This window comes from Hemiscyllium ocellatum, chromosome 1 (genome assembly GCF_020745735.1).
Source record: "Hemiscyllium ocellatum isolate sHemOce1 chromosome 1, sHemOce1.pat.X.cur, whole genome shotgun sequence".
In the NCBI taxonomy this organism is placed as follows: Eukaryota; Metazoa; Chordata; class Chondrichthyes; order Orectolobiformes; family Hemiscylliidae; genus Hemiscyllium; species Hemiscyllium ocellatum.
Window position 1 is genome coordinate 69,136,797 of NC_083401.1, and position 15,421 is coordinate 69,152,217.

Sequence of the window (15,421 nt, forward strand, 5' to 3'; positions counted from 1 at the left end):
AAGTGATGTCACGTGTGATGCATGAGGAATTGTGAGGGGCGGAAGTGGCTGTGGGAGCGACTGTGATGGGGGCGGAAGTGACCTCATCAGTCAGTGTGGGGGTGACAGCTGCACCAGCCACATAGCTAATGGCGTCCGTCAGTTCCAGAGGCTGGGGGAATCTTCTGGAATGTTTGAGGAGCGCTGGTTATGGAGGTGTGTAGATAAAAGTTTGTTGTACTTACAGTTTTTGATCTATGGCCACAGCTATGCTGATCTCTTTGTTGGCTACGTAGAACAGTCGATCTTCCATAATTACATCGACACCACTTCCCACCTCTTCCTCCGCTACATTGATGACTGCATTGGCGCCACCTTGTGCTCCCACGAGGAGGTTGAGCAATTCATCAACTTCACCAGCACATTCCACCCTGACCTTAAATTTACCTGGACCATTTCTGACACCTCCCTCCCCTTCCTGGACCTCTCCATCTCCATTAATGACGACCGACTTGACACTGACATTTTTTACAAACCCACCAACTCCCACAGCTACCTGGATTACATCTCTTCCCACCCTACCTCTTGCAAAAATGCCTTCCCGTACTCCCAATTCCTCCGCCTCCACCGTATCTGCTCCCAGGAGGACCAGTTCCACCACAGAAACAGCAGATGGCCTCCTTCTTTAGAGACCGCAGTTTCCCTTCCCACATGGTTAAAGATGCCCTCCAACGCATCTCGTCCACATCCCGCACCTCTGCCCTCAGATCCCACCCCTCCAACCATAACAAGGACAGAACGTCTCTGGTGCTCACCTTCCACCCGACCAACCTTCGCCTAAACCAAATCATCCGCCGGCATTTCTGCCACCTCCAAAAATATCCCACCACCAGGGATATGTTTCTTCCCCACCCCTTTCCGCCTTCCGCAAAGACCGTTCGCTCCGTGACTACCTGGTCAGGTCCATTCCTCCCCCTACAACCCACCCTCCCATCCTGGCACCTTCCCTTGCCACCGCAGGAATTGCAAAACCTGTGCCCACTCCATCCATGGTCCTAAAGGAGCCTTCCACATCCATCAAAGTTTTACCTGCATATCCACCAATATCATTTATTGTATCTGTTGCTCCCAATGCGGTTTCCTCTACATTGGGGAGACTGGACGCCTCCTCGCAGAACGCTTTAGGGAACATCTCCGGGACACCCGTACCAATCAACCACACCACCCTGTGGTCCAACATTTCAACTCCCCCTCCCACTCTGCTGAGGATATGGAGGTCCTGGGCCTCCTTCACCGCCGCTCCCTCACCACCAGACACCTGGAGGAAGAACGCCTCATCTTCTACCTCGGAACACTACAACCCCAGGGCTTCAATGTGGACTTCAACAGTTTCCTCATTTCCCCTTTCCCCACCTCACCCTCGTTCCAACCTTCCAGCTCAGCACTGTCCCCATGACTTGTCCTACCTGCCTAACTCCTTTTCCACCTATCCACTCCATCCCCCCCCGACCTATCACCTTCATCCCCTCCCCCACTCACCTACTGTACTCTATGCTACTTTATCCCCACCCCCACGCTCCTCTAGCTTATCTCTCCACCCTTCAGGCTCTCTACCCTTATTCCTGATGAAGGGCTTTTGCCCGAAACATCGATTTTACTGCTCATTGGATGCTGCCTGAACTGCTGTGCTCTTCCAGCACGACTAATCCAGAACTAAGAATAAGGGGACATTCAGTTAACACTGAGATGCAGAGAAATTTCTTCTCTGACAGTGGTGAATGTCAGAATACTCTACTCCACTGAGTTATGGAGGCTTCGTTGAAATTATTTAAAGAGGATTTAGCTAATTTTTTTAAATATGGAAAAGTTGAGGGCTATAAAGAGCAAGCATGAAAGAACAATTGAGGCCTGGGCAGATCAGCCAAGATCTTATCGAATAGTGCTTGAGGGGCTGAATCGCTTAATTCCTGCTCCTATTTCTTAAGTTTTATTAATTTCTTGGATTTGTATTTAAGTATTGAATGTTTGAAGGGACCCAAGATTTGAATTTTTTTTAAATTAAGGGAAAAGTTATTCTTTTACTGTAATTTGAAAAAAAAGTTACTATTTTGGTCCCAAAGTATAGCTTTGAAAAAAACGTCTTTTACTCCTTCTTTTAAATTCTTTCATGTTTTAATGTATTTATGTGTGTTCTGGCTACTTCTCTGATCAGCAGCTGAACATGAAAAGTAACAGTGTACAACAAATTCACTTCAAGTTTTAAATCTGGGACAGCACTAACATATTTATCTTAAAAATATAATGACATTTGGTTTTAGAAACCAGCCAATATGAATCATGTTTTGATTACAAATACATCAGGTCTTGTTTTTAATCAGTGTGTGATATTTGTTAGAGAAAGCTGTTTGTTGATTGATGTGAGATTTAGTTTTGTTTGGATGGCAAAGTACTTCCTTTATGCATGAGCAGTATTACTCTGGAATGTTGACAACTTTAAGATAATGCATGAAAATCAAATTATCTGAAGGAACGACAAAGTGACAGAGGTATTTATACACCACCTCAGGAATTTCTCAGCATAATTTTAAAGTAAATTAATTTCTGGTGTTTCTTATATCGGCAATGTTTTGCCTTTCTTTCAATTAATTTGACCCGTTATCATTATTTATTAACAGGGAACAAGTTTTTTTTTTATGAATGCTTATTATAAGCAATTGAAATGCAAAGTTTAAAAACCTATTACCCAAGGTAATATACACTTGATATGAACAGCATTTAATAAAAAGTAGCAACACCATTGGTGCTTTTGTTTAATTTGAATGCAGTTGATATAAATATTAACCAATATGGGGACTGGAATATACTGCAGTGCACAGTAAATAATTATGTGTCCTCCTGTTTCCTACTCTGTCATTCATTTTCCTCACCAGACGATATGATAGCATAGATTCTGCTACAAATGGCCGTAGTGATCTAGAGTCTGCATCTGAGTCTAGTCAGCTAACCAGCCGCCAATACTCCCTCGAAAGTAGGCATTCCCTAGACCTGTCGGATAGGTGGGTTCTGTTCTCCTTTACAGCATTGATGTTGCCATGTTTACCATGTGGTGTGGTGCAATGAAGAAGGCGTTGGCACAACTGTTTGCATGTTTTAATGTTTCCATATGTGTCATGTCAGTGTTTGGGATAAAACTATGTAAAATGTATTATATAAGCATAAAATAAAACTGGTACAACGACATTTATGAACATGAGCAAATAGAATTTAAGTTTTAACTCGTTTATTTTATTATTTATCTTATTTTTATATTCCATTGACTTGATCTTTTTCAATGTGATTCTCTTTTTGTTTTATCCTATCCCCAACTATTTGTTTCCAAAACTTTCTGCTATCCATTTATGCATGCCTTGTACCTTAACAAGCTGGAACTCCTTACCAGCAAAAGGAAAAGTCAGGATCATACCAGTGGATTCTGGTGTTGGAGAAGAACAGTGGGAAAGTAAATATGAGAAATCAGGCCACCAACTCTCTGATGCAATGTTCATAGAAAGACAGAAAATCTGGCAAGAAGAAACCCCAAACAAGAATCATGTAGTGAGACAAACCTCTAAATGCAGAGAAAATACAAATCAAGCATATCAAACAATATTAAGGCAAAATCAACTTCTCAATGGAGAATCAAATTTGCCATTTACTAGTTATCCAAATGAATATAACACAATAGATAGGAGGAGAAAATTGAAATGCAGGCACAGTAGTTTGGAAGATAGTGATATGGAAAGGCAAAACTATTCAAATAGGTTTTGTAATTATACCACTGATGAAGGAATTACTCATGATCATTCTGGCATAAAATCTATAAATTTGAACTGGTATTGCAGTGACCCTTTGCTTTGTAGCAATGACACAGATGAGCAGTATAAAAGGCAATCAGTGGTGAAGAGGAGTTCATGGGGAGAGAATGAGACATTCAGCAATGACCCTGAAGATGTAATAGATGTAGAAGAATATCTGGAAGATATATATGATCAGCAAATCTTGGAAAAAAGCAAGTTTCCTCAAATTTGTGGCGTGTATGACAGCAGTGATTCTGATGACCTTTGCTGCTCACTTGCATCTGATGATGAGCAAGAGGCTTTGTTACATGGACAGTCATGGCTGAAAAGTGACAACAATTCTCGACTAAAATTCAGCCATGATGACAAAGTTAATGAAAGATTCATTGAAATAAGAAGGAAGCCACATACATCATGCAGTGAGGAAACGAATGAACATTTTGTTGATGCAATGGGTGAACTGCAATGCCTAGTAGCATCTGTGTCTGAATATTTAGCAGAGAAAGAAGAAGAAATTAGCAAATTTGGGTCACTTCCAAAAGCCCAGAACAAAACTGGCAAAAAGTCTCAAGAAGAGGAAAAGAATATCTGTGTAGATATTGGTGAAAGTAAAGCTGGCTCTGGTCATACACAAAGGCAAGAAGAAAAGAAATGGATTAATCAGTCTGCTATCAGAAGTAGTTCTCAGAATAGCAATCAAAAACTGGATTCAACATCAGATTTAACAGGAGTGAGAAATACCATACAGTGTCTGTTCAGTTCAGTAGGCGAAAAGGTTGGAATGAGTAAAAATCACCAGTCATCTGTGGAAAAAGAAGTATATGTTATTTCAGGAAGTATAGACAAAAAGCCTATAACTAATATTTCACTGATGCAAAATCCTTTGGAAGATGATCTAGAAAGCAACTTGCTACCCAAATTTCCCTTGCAACCTTCCAATAAAGGGTCTGTTTGTCCTGTTACATTTAATACATCAGAGGACAAAGCTACACCTTCAATTATATCACACAATCAACAAGATCAAAATACTTCAATGACAACTGAATCACTATCATCAGAAAACAATGTTATTGACTCATTGCTGGAAAAAGAAAATACTTTAAATTTCTTTGCAGAAAATGATTTATCGAGTGATTTTCAGGACAAGGGGCAGGATAAAAAATATCAAACTTTTGATCCTGAGAACAGAAATGATATTTCTGATAAAAATAAAATCTCAAATGATGAAGAGAAAGGTACTGCACAAAAATGTTTCTGCCCTGAAATTGACAATACACAAAATAGTTTTGATTGCAATTGCCACCAGCAGAATAGTTGTTTAACTATTGTTGACAAACAGCAGGATTGGGTTACATCAAATAAATTTGCAGCTTGTGTGTCTGAATTGGATAATACGTCAGAAACAATATGGCCATCAATGCACTCCATTCAGGAAAATAAAGATGATCATATCCTTGAAATTCTGAAGCCACATAATGTTCAAGATAATGAAATAGAGAAAGAAGCAAACAATTCTCAGAAATCTCATTTGAAATCTGACCCAACAAACAATTATGGAATTAACTTGGGATTTTTTAACCCGCTTAAAAAGTCAATAAGTCAGGTTTTCTCTTCTTCATTGGACCACGAATCACTGATCTCTTCTGGAACTAACTCCAAAACTACTTCTTACAAAATTACGGAGGATGTTCGAGATGAGAAAGAGAGAATGCAAGAAGATCATACTTATTCGCTTATTGGAAAGTTAAAACTGCCCTTCTTTTCTTCTGAAATTCAAAAAGAAGCAAAATCTGAGGGAATACTTTTTTCCATGAAGTTTCCTAAGAATGAAAAACAATCTATACCAAAACAAGGAATAAATGATAAATTGAAATCTGATAAAAATAGAACATCTGATGACAAAGAGAGCAAGCAAGGTTTATTCTCAGATATTTTAATATTTCCATCAAATTCAGTGCTCAGGACTGATGCTGTTGAACAAGAGAAACAGAACAGTAACCAGCATGGATTCTTTTCAGGCTTGTTTAAGTTTTCCTCAAGCAAAAATGTAATTACAGCCAAGTCTGAATTGATTGAAAACGACAGTACAGCCAACATTGTCAGAACAAAATCTGAACAAATTGATCTAAATAAACAAGGAACAGTTTCAGATGCAGCAACTAAATTTACTTTGGACTGTGAGCATATGACATCAAGTGATCACAATACACCTGAAACAGAGAAATTAAACCATCATGTGCATGGATATTTTTCAGAGTTATCAAAGTATCCTTCAAATGAAAATTTATTCACAAGGAAGCAGGAAGTTAGTAGCAAAGGCTATTTGTATAAAACAATTAAAAAAGGAGAACGAGAAGAAAATATTAAAGACACTTCTTTGAATATGTCATTAAATTTGTTTGATCAAACTGACATATTGGTTAAAGATGAAACCAGGTTTGTAAAACCAAGCCAAGCAGCTGGAAAAGTAGTAGATGACACAAATCAGTCAGGTTTTTTCTCAGGCTTCTTTAACTGGTCAACAAAGAAGCAAGAGAGCACAAGTTCAAAACCAGAAAGTCCTTTAGGTTCTTTAAAATTTATGAATAAAGCTGCATCTGGTAAAGGAGGAGGTGATAACCAGGGTGAGACTGATAAGGTACATTCTCTCTTCACAAATATTGTCAATATGGTAGGAAGGCAGACTAATGAAAAATCATCTTTCAATTTATCTGAACAGTTTTCTTCTAAACCAGAGGAGAATAAAAAAGACACAAAATCAAAATCTAAGGAGAACTATGGTAAACAGACACAATCATTTTGGCCTTTCAAACAACATTTCTTCATTTCAGAGAGTACTGATGATAAATCTAAGAGTCAACAACAACAAAAAATGAATGAAAATAGCTTCCCTGAAGTACAGAATATTTGCCAGGCTCAATCTGTAGAAAAATGCAATGAATTTGTTAACCAAGGCTTGCAGGAATTGAAGCAAGATATAACTACAGAACCGGAGTATGAGGTTCCCTGGAATGATTCATATGGTGATAATCTTGTACGCGATTTATCACGAACAAATGATGGAAGCTCAACAGAATTGTCACATTCATTTAAACGTTGCAACGATTCAAGCAATTTTAATCCTGAATGGAATTTAAAAGCTAATGATTTGTCTGAGATTTACTCACATGATGCTCGTACGAACTGCTTAGATGAGTTTGGTGCAAATCAGAAGGATTTCATGATTCAATATAGAGATTGGAATCATGGGACAGGTGAAGACTGTAATGTAAAAAATTTAGCAGTATGTGAGAAAGATGCGAATGTCGAAGAATGGAGCTATTTACTTACAGATAAGATTGAAAGTAATTTAGAACTTGAATACTTAAATCTTGGCATAAAATCAGGTGATTTCAATGTACCATTTTCATGTCTTGATATTTCCCAAAAAGATGAGGAATGGATGAGCAGAAATTTGGAGACTTATTGGAATTTAGTAGAAACTGGTAAAAGGAATTTATTTGTTGAAATGCCAATGGATTTAAGCTCAACTGGCAGTGCAGTTACTTGGTTGTTTACAGATCATCAAAAATTTAATAAGAAAGAAAACACATTTTACATCAATAATTATCAAGAATATGAAGACTGGGAAACCTTACTTGAACATGGAATATGGTATCCTTCAGAAGATGCTGAATATGGATACTACCTTTATAGTGATGATCAATATATATATTCCCTGCTTACTGATGGCAGTGGCCAATATGTATACGTGTGGATACCAGAGACAGATGAAGAGCAAGATGAATGGAAACTAATTCAACATTTGAATGGTGATTCTGATGTGGAATTTGATGAAAACATGATTTCTGAATATGGTTTTGAAATGCCAATTTCATGGGATTTAGACTTATTTTGGTATCAAGGAGGACAACAAATTGAATCAGAAACTGATGAACCTCTTGACCTTTCTGTTGTTCTTGAGGAAAATAAACAGTTAATCAGTAAGCACATGGATAATTTTTCACAAGTTTTTAAGCAGCCGATAGAATGGGACAAAGAAGAACCGCTAGACTTTACATCAAAGCACTCAACAGGCAGATTGAAAAAACTTAAGTCGGATTTCATGTCTGAACATCAACCAGTTCATTTCAATAATGAACTTCAGGCTACTGCTTTTGATCTTCGGGTAAACCAAAGTGATAATTTAATACATAAGAAATCTGTAATTGACGCAGGGTTAGCAAGTGATTGTGCATTTACAAAATCACAGTCTAAATTCTTGTCACAGCGTATCTCAACAGGCATATTAAGTGAAATTCATTCTTCTGTTAAATTAGCAGATGCTTCATTTTCTGAACAAAATGTTTCTAAACTCAAGGAACTATCTGAAGATCACAAACAACCTATTAGAAAAATCACACATTTTTTCTCTGCATTGGGTAGTTTAGTTGGGAAACAAGCCATGGAAAATTCTGACAATTGTAACTCTGTTTTAGCAAATGAAAGATCTGATTACCTGGCAATGAAATCATTTGACTACTCTAATAAAACTACTCTACTGAGTGTTGCAAATAAAGAACAGCAAAACACTGTAAGTGTACATCCTACAGTCGTTCAAAATGATCATACACCAAATAATGTATTTTCACATCGGCTAAGAAGGTTAAAACCTATTTCCAATAACTGCGAAATACATGCAAGGCTAAACGAAGAGCAGCCAATCTCTGTTTGTGAAAAATACAATCTAACAAATCAAAATTTGTCCAAGTTAGTGCCCAAATATGATCAGTTGTCATATGATGAACACCATGACTTATGTACAGACCCAACCATGACATGTTTTCAACCGGTTTCTGAGAGAATCTGCCAGAAAAACCAGAATGTAGCTAGTGCATCACTTCAAATCAAAGTAGCACCAACTGTGATACAATCTCAGTCACACCAAGTTGCTCCTGAAACCTCCACCATAACTGAGCAGGAATCATTCTTTAAAAACCCTTTGAAAACGTTTAACCTTTCAGAAAGTCAATCTCGAGTCAAAAGTGATGAGGAAACTCAAAATATTTTTGGTTTTTTTCGAGCAGTCAAATCAAACAAAGAGCATGCATCATCATGGTTGAATTTCTCAAGAGAAACTGAGGATAAAAAAAACACAATCAAGGAGGATTCAAGTAGTACTACTGAAAGGCATCTTTCAGGCATTTCATCTCTTATAGGGTCAGTTGAAGGCTTCTTTAAAAGAGATGCAGATCCAGTTCAACAGCCACACATTTTAAGCTCAGGTCAAAATGAAAAGAAAACTTTAATTTTAGATGACAGCAGCATGCAAAATAAATTCTGCAAGAAAGAGGAAAGCATTCATTTGGAGTTCTCAAAGCATGAGACATTGCGCCCAAGGCATCGAGGCTTGCAAAAGCAGCACACACTGATGAAATGGAATGTTGATGATGAATCTGATAAAACGAAACTAAAACCAAAACCATCACATTGTGATACTAATCAATCTGTACATGTAAAAAATGCTGCTAGTGGGGCAGAATTTAAAAAAAATCCACCTTGTCTGATACTGGGCAATGAAATCAGTCCAAATAATGATAGATCATTGATCAGTGAATCTCCTGTACTTTGTACTGAACCTGTCTCTGTTACTGATGTGAAATCTGGACAGCATGTTATGAAGGCAGAGCTTTTTGATATTAAAGAACTCCCAAATGTTGCAAATCAGTCTACTATTACAGGCTTGAATAACAAAGTTGGTTTGGAAGAAAACAGTTCTCAATTTATGACAAGGTTGCAAACATCTGACCAGAATCAAAATAAGTGCCATGTACCTCCTTCGTTAGTCGATGCAGAAAAAGTAGAACAAAAATCCAAATCAAGTTTCTTTAATTTATCCTTTGGAGGAAACGATTGGAAACTTCCAAGCATTTCAAGCTCAAAACAACAAAGAACAAATAAAAATATATTTTCTTTCTTCAGTACAGCAGATCAAACATTGAATCCTACCCAAGACCCGAATAGTGGTCCATTCTCACATACTGCCAAAGAAGCAGGCAATTCAGAAGGATTCTTCAAATTACCAAGTTTTTTTTCATCGACTCCCTTAGTTGAGAGAAGTAACAGAAACAACTCTGTTTTTAGTTTCTTTGATATGGCATTCATTGATGAGAAAAAAACAAAACCAGAACCTTTTAAACCAAGTTTTATGGGACAAATTGAAAGACATATCAACCAGGATGAAAAAATAACTCCTAGCCATAAAGGTGATGCCACAGAAATGGTACATTTAGACATTATGGCATCAGTTGAGCAGCAAAACAATACTGTTGGTAATCATAATTATAACAATATATCATTCTTTGAAAGCTCAGAAATAAATGATGAAAACAACGAACTAATAGTTAGCAATGGTATTCATGATGGAAACAATGTTACCATGGACCTGCTTTCAAATCAAAATGGAAATCAGAATACATTTGATATAACATATCATTCTAATGTTTATGGTGCTCAAACTGTAGGAACAGGAGACAGTGCCACCATATCCAACTCTAATTTTGTTGAGAGTCCTAATACAAATTATGTTGACACTGATAATTGTACTGGGGATGGGAATGTGTCTGCTAATACTTTAGATGACAGTGGACTACAAACTGATCTGATAAACAATTCAGTTGATGTAGTTGAAACATCATATAAAAATACATCTGATGATGTGTGTCCTGAGATGAAAAATAATTCAAGCAAAATTGGTACAGAAAAAGAAATGAATTGGGAGTTGCATAGTTCTCAAACAAATGATTTTTTGAAGCTGGCAAATAAAGAACAAGAGCCTCTAACATCCTGTGCAATTCTTGGACCAGAAAATTCTAATGAAAACTTGAAGCTGCCTACTTGTGAAAAGTCTTTGGTAGACTCGTCAGTAGAAATGTTTTCTGGTTTTATGACAAAGTTGAAGTTGTTTTCTGCTAGTGACTCTAAGAAAAACTCAAATAGTTCATTTTCATCATTCCAGTCAGTGTTTACAAATTTAAACTCAGAATCTGGCATTCAGCAGAAAAGCTCAGTTTTAAATTTGTCACAAGGTAGCCAGACTCCATCTACTAAAAGTGATCTCCTCAACATTTTCAAATTCCATCCCGAGAAAACAAAACCAGCTGCTAATTTAGAAGCTACTTTGTTGCATGAAGAAGTCGGTGAAGTTAAGGAAGGAAAGTTCTTTGGAACTTTAAGGAATTCTGAAAAACTGTCTGATGTTTCTGAATGTAATATGGATATTGTTCATTGTAATAACGTTAGTTCATTCTTACTGGAACAAGAATATAAGTACTGTTCTGAAAACAAACAATTGGTACATGAGAATACTAATGGCCAAGAAGCAGATAATAATAATGAAGCAGTAACTGAAATAAAATGTGATTGCACGTTTGAGCCAAAACCTCCAGACATTCTTCAAATTAGTGAAAATATGCAAACGTCAGATGGACCTGAAAAAGAAGAGTTGTCAACTGGAGATGCCACAAGATTTGGGGTTTCACCCATGGAAAATATTTGTATTGAAATGGATGATGCAGTCACCAGTATTACGGTTAAAGATAAAGATGCAGCTGATATATGGACCAATGTCAATTCTTATGATAGGCTACATTCAGGTAGTTCACCAGCTTTACAAAAGATTGATTGCGAGATTCCCAAGTCAGGTTCTGAAATTCCTAATGTCCAACCACTTAAATTTAAATTTCTTTCTTCTGGAGAATTTGGCAACTCCTTTACTTCATTGTTTTCGCAGCAGCAATCTTCTAAAATTGGTTCATTCGGGAACACTGGGTTTTTATCCAGTTTCAAGAAGTTTTCCAAGACCTTTTTTGAAGGGGATGCTGATCAAATGGTGAAAAATGAGGCGAATAGGCAAAGTCATTTATTTGGAAAACTGGGCGATACCTCGAGTCAAAAAGAGAATGCAGCCAAATATTTTAATTCTGTAATCACAAAGCAGCCTTTAAAAAGAGAAGAAATGCATATGAACAACACTTCAACATCTGACTTATTAGTTCATAAGGTAGCTGAAAAAAGCCAGAGTAGCATGTTAACTAATGAGGTGAGAATAGGACAGTCAGAGCAAACATCAAATGCTATAGATAACATTATTGAAGGTGAAAGTCAAACCAATACGAGGACAGAACAATCATTGCTTACAGATAAAAATGTAGATTTTTTGCAACATAGTCAAGATGTAGTACCTTCTGAGGAATCACCGGAACAACTTTTTATTAACTGGGCGAAGGTACCGGAGAATGAAACCGTTATCTCCCCTTTGGCCTGTACATTGCCAGCGGTGGTGATTGGATCACAGGAACAAATCTCACACAGTTTGGACCTTTTGAATGTGAAAAGGCCAGTTTAAATTTGAGCATGATAAATGGCACCAAAAGGTGAATCATTTATGATGCATTAGCTATGTATTAGTAAAGTATATGTCTTGAAGTAGACTTGTAGTTTTATTTTTTTAACCCAACCTTTTATATTGAAACAATTAATTTTACACTCAGGGCTCCAACCCTTTATGTCCCATAATTTTCAGGTCATCATTTACAATTGGTTATAAACCGAAGAACTGCAGATGCTGTAAATTGAAAGCAAAAACAGAAATTGCTGGGAAAGTTCAACAGTTGAGTAGCTTTTGTGGAGAGAAATCCGAGTTAATGTTTTGGGTAAAGTGACCCTTGTGTGATTTCCATCCACAGATGCTGCCAGACCTGCTGAGCTTGTACTTACAATAGGTTGTCAGCTGAAGTAAAAGAATCAAGAAATTACATCTTGCTGAGCTCTTACCAATCATGCAGATTCTAAGAACAAGTTTCCACCACAAACATTCACTACACACGGCGATATACATTTATCAATCATTTTAAGAATGCACATCTATTTCATTTTATGGAAACAAAACATTTTTAAAAAATTATGACAGAATGAGAACAAATAAATTGGCATTCTCTTGTCTAAGAAACCACAATCAAAAATACGGCATATGAATTGAAAGTAAAACAAAATTCTAAAGTGAAACAAACAGCCTGTTAACTGATTTCATGCTTATTGGAAGGATTTGATCAATTGCTGTTGACTGTGCAAGCTGTCAGTTGGAATACATGGTGTTAAATGTTCCCATACAAAGGATTGTTCGCTGTGCATTGCTGTTTTTAGAAAACACTGCAACAATCTTCCCATATTCACGCCACAAGCTGTACATTTAAAATTCAGCTGCATACCACTTCAAACGCTGTAAGCCAGGAATAGCCCCACACATTGTGCTATTTGTGTGATGGAACTGTACTTTTACGAGAGATTTGTTCTGTGCTGTTTCTCTTGCAGAGAGGTGTTGCCACAGTGATGCCGGAATGTCGGCCTTACAGTGTCTTACACTTGCATTTAAATAAGATAAAAATTTAGGGTCTAGGCTATTGCCTTGACATATTTTGAGGGGGAGCAAATTACTGCAGGTGCTGGAGTCTGTGAGAAACAAATGCAGATCATAGTGTCAGACAGCATCCATGGAGAGAGAACAAGCTGACATTTAGATGACTCTTCATCAGAGCTGAAATGAAGTGTGGAGCATAAAGCCTTTATTGTTTAGCTTTGGAGGGGGTAGGTAGGAGTACTGAATGTAGGGTGTTGATGGAGAAAAGATAGTTCAGAATAAGTGATTGGAATGTGAGAATGGCACCACAATGGTGTATCTCCTACCACACTTGAAATGACAGATAGTCTCACTGGAATGGGGGGGGGGGGGGGTGGTGGGATAGTGGCAGTGGAGAGAGGGCATCATAACAGAATGCAACAAGCTAGAAGTAATGGAAGAAATAGGAGAAGTCTACAGAGAAATTATTTTTTATTTGGCATATAGCTGGGTCAGGTGTTTAGTTGCTTAAAATTTATGAATTAAAATTACACTTGTTTGAGTATAATTAACACAAATAAATGATACATGAAGTATTTTGAATTAACATGAATCCAAGGAAGCACTATGACTTAGAACTGCATAACTGAATATTCCCTCGTATATTTAATGCATAGTGCTTAGCATCAATATATAGGCTTGATTGCATGATGATTTTGAATTATTGTGACTTCCAAAGTTGGGAGTAGTGATGGGTCCATCCATGTTTATGACCTTTTTGAATGTTGGAGCTCTGAGTGTTATCACTTGTAAATTGCCTATTACAGTATAATGTTATTGTGTATAAAGTACTTGACCTATTTATTTTCAGTTAGCGGTCTTTGTTTTAATTGTCATTTAATACCATAACAACTTTTGTTGAGAAAATCTAAATTTTATGTGAAATATCTTGCATAATCTAAGTGTTCTGTGGACGTTCTCAGCTTTAATTTGCTTCATGTGAAGTTGACTATGTGGCAGTTTTGTCTTTAGTCTGCTCAGTGTAGTAGCACCTGCTGCTTCTGGTACCGTGTGTTGTTACTGCTTCTTGGCATATGCCATTATAATTACTTAGTGAAATGTCCTGTTAGCTAAGAAGTAGTACATTAAGTATCATGTATATGCATAACAGTAGTATTGTACTGATGAACTCCCAATATATTTAAGCAACATAAACTTTAAGTTAATTAATTGCTATGTTTGAACCAGCACTAATGTGCACAAAAATATATTTTTCAAGTGGAGTGAGTGCTTACATAGAAATAAATTAAAAGTTCCATTCTTTCCTACTGTGGAATTAGTAATCCTGTCTCATGAATGTGTAATTTTTTTTTTAAAAAACGTGCATTAAGTAAAAATTGTCCCTGATTTCAATGGCAATTTAAGTTCCATATTTGCGGTATCTGTTATGCAATATGCGTACAAGCTTTGCTGCAATTGCTCTGAATTAGTTGCTGAAGTTTCTCTTCATGTTCCACAGCCCTGCAGGAAGTAGTAGATATGGCTCATCAGGAAACCTCAGCCAAGGCAGTTCTCAGCTTAGTGAATTTGATCATGACAATGAGAGCATCCATGGGTCTGGAATGGATGACAAGCGAGATCAAGAGTCATATCATTCTCATCACAGCTCAGGAAGTCTAAGACAAGATACCCAGGAATGGTACAGTGAAGATGATGGGCAACAGAAACATTTCAATGAACACAAGCAAGTTGAGCATCGTCAAGCTTCTGAAAAAGTTGATGAAACTGCAGATGAGATTCCCATCAACAGTATTTCCCCACAACTCGAGATTACTAAACTGAATGACAGGTGAATACTGCAATTATGTTATGTGTTATTCTTCTGTAATTAGCTTTATTTAATTTCAAACAAAAAGAGAAAATGTTGGAGAAACTCAGCGGGCTTTGGCAGCATCTGTGGAGAGAGCAACAGAGATAAGATTGAGTCCGATATAACTTTTCCTCAGGCCTGAGAAAGCTTCATATAGGATTCAATGGCAATCATTTCTTTTTCCACACCTGCTTCCAGAACTGCTGAGGTTTTCCAGTATTATGAGGTATTGCTTCAGTTTCTAGCATACACAGTATTTTACCCTTCTTTTGTTTAGTTTGTTGGATTATGATCTTTAAAAACCTTTTGAAAAAAAACGATATCTGCGCAGTCTGTTTGAGACAGATGCTCTAACTACAT

General features: G+C 37.1%; 1 protein-coding gene across 3 annotated transcripts in view; it reads left to right on the plus strand.

The window, feature by feature from the left end:
- Nucleotides 1-15,421, plus strand: part of LOC132809026 (protein unc-13 homolog B-like) — a 577,546-nt gene that overhangs the window by 346,216 nt on the left and 215,909 nt on the right. For all 3 annotated transcript variants that reach the window (XM_060822442.1, XM_060822515.1, XM_060822523.1), the window contains one exon: nt 14,711-15,040. In XM_060822442.1, coding sequence (XP_060678425.1) covers nt 14,711-15,040 — 330 coding nt within the window. The remainder of the gene's footprint in view (nt 1-14,710; nt 15,041-15,421) is intronic.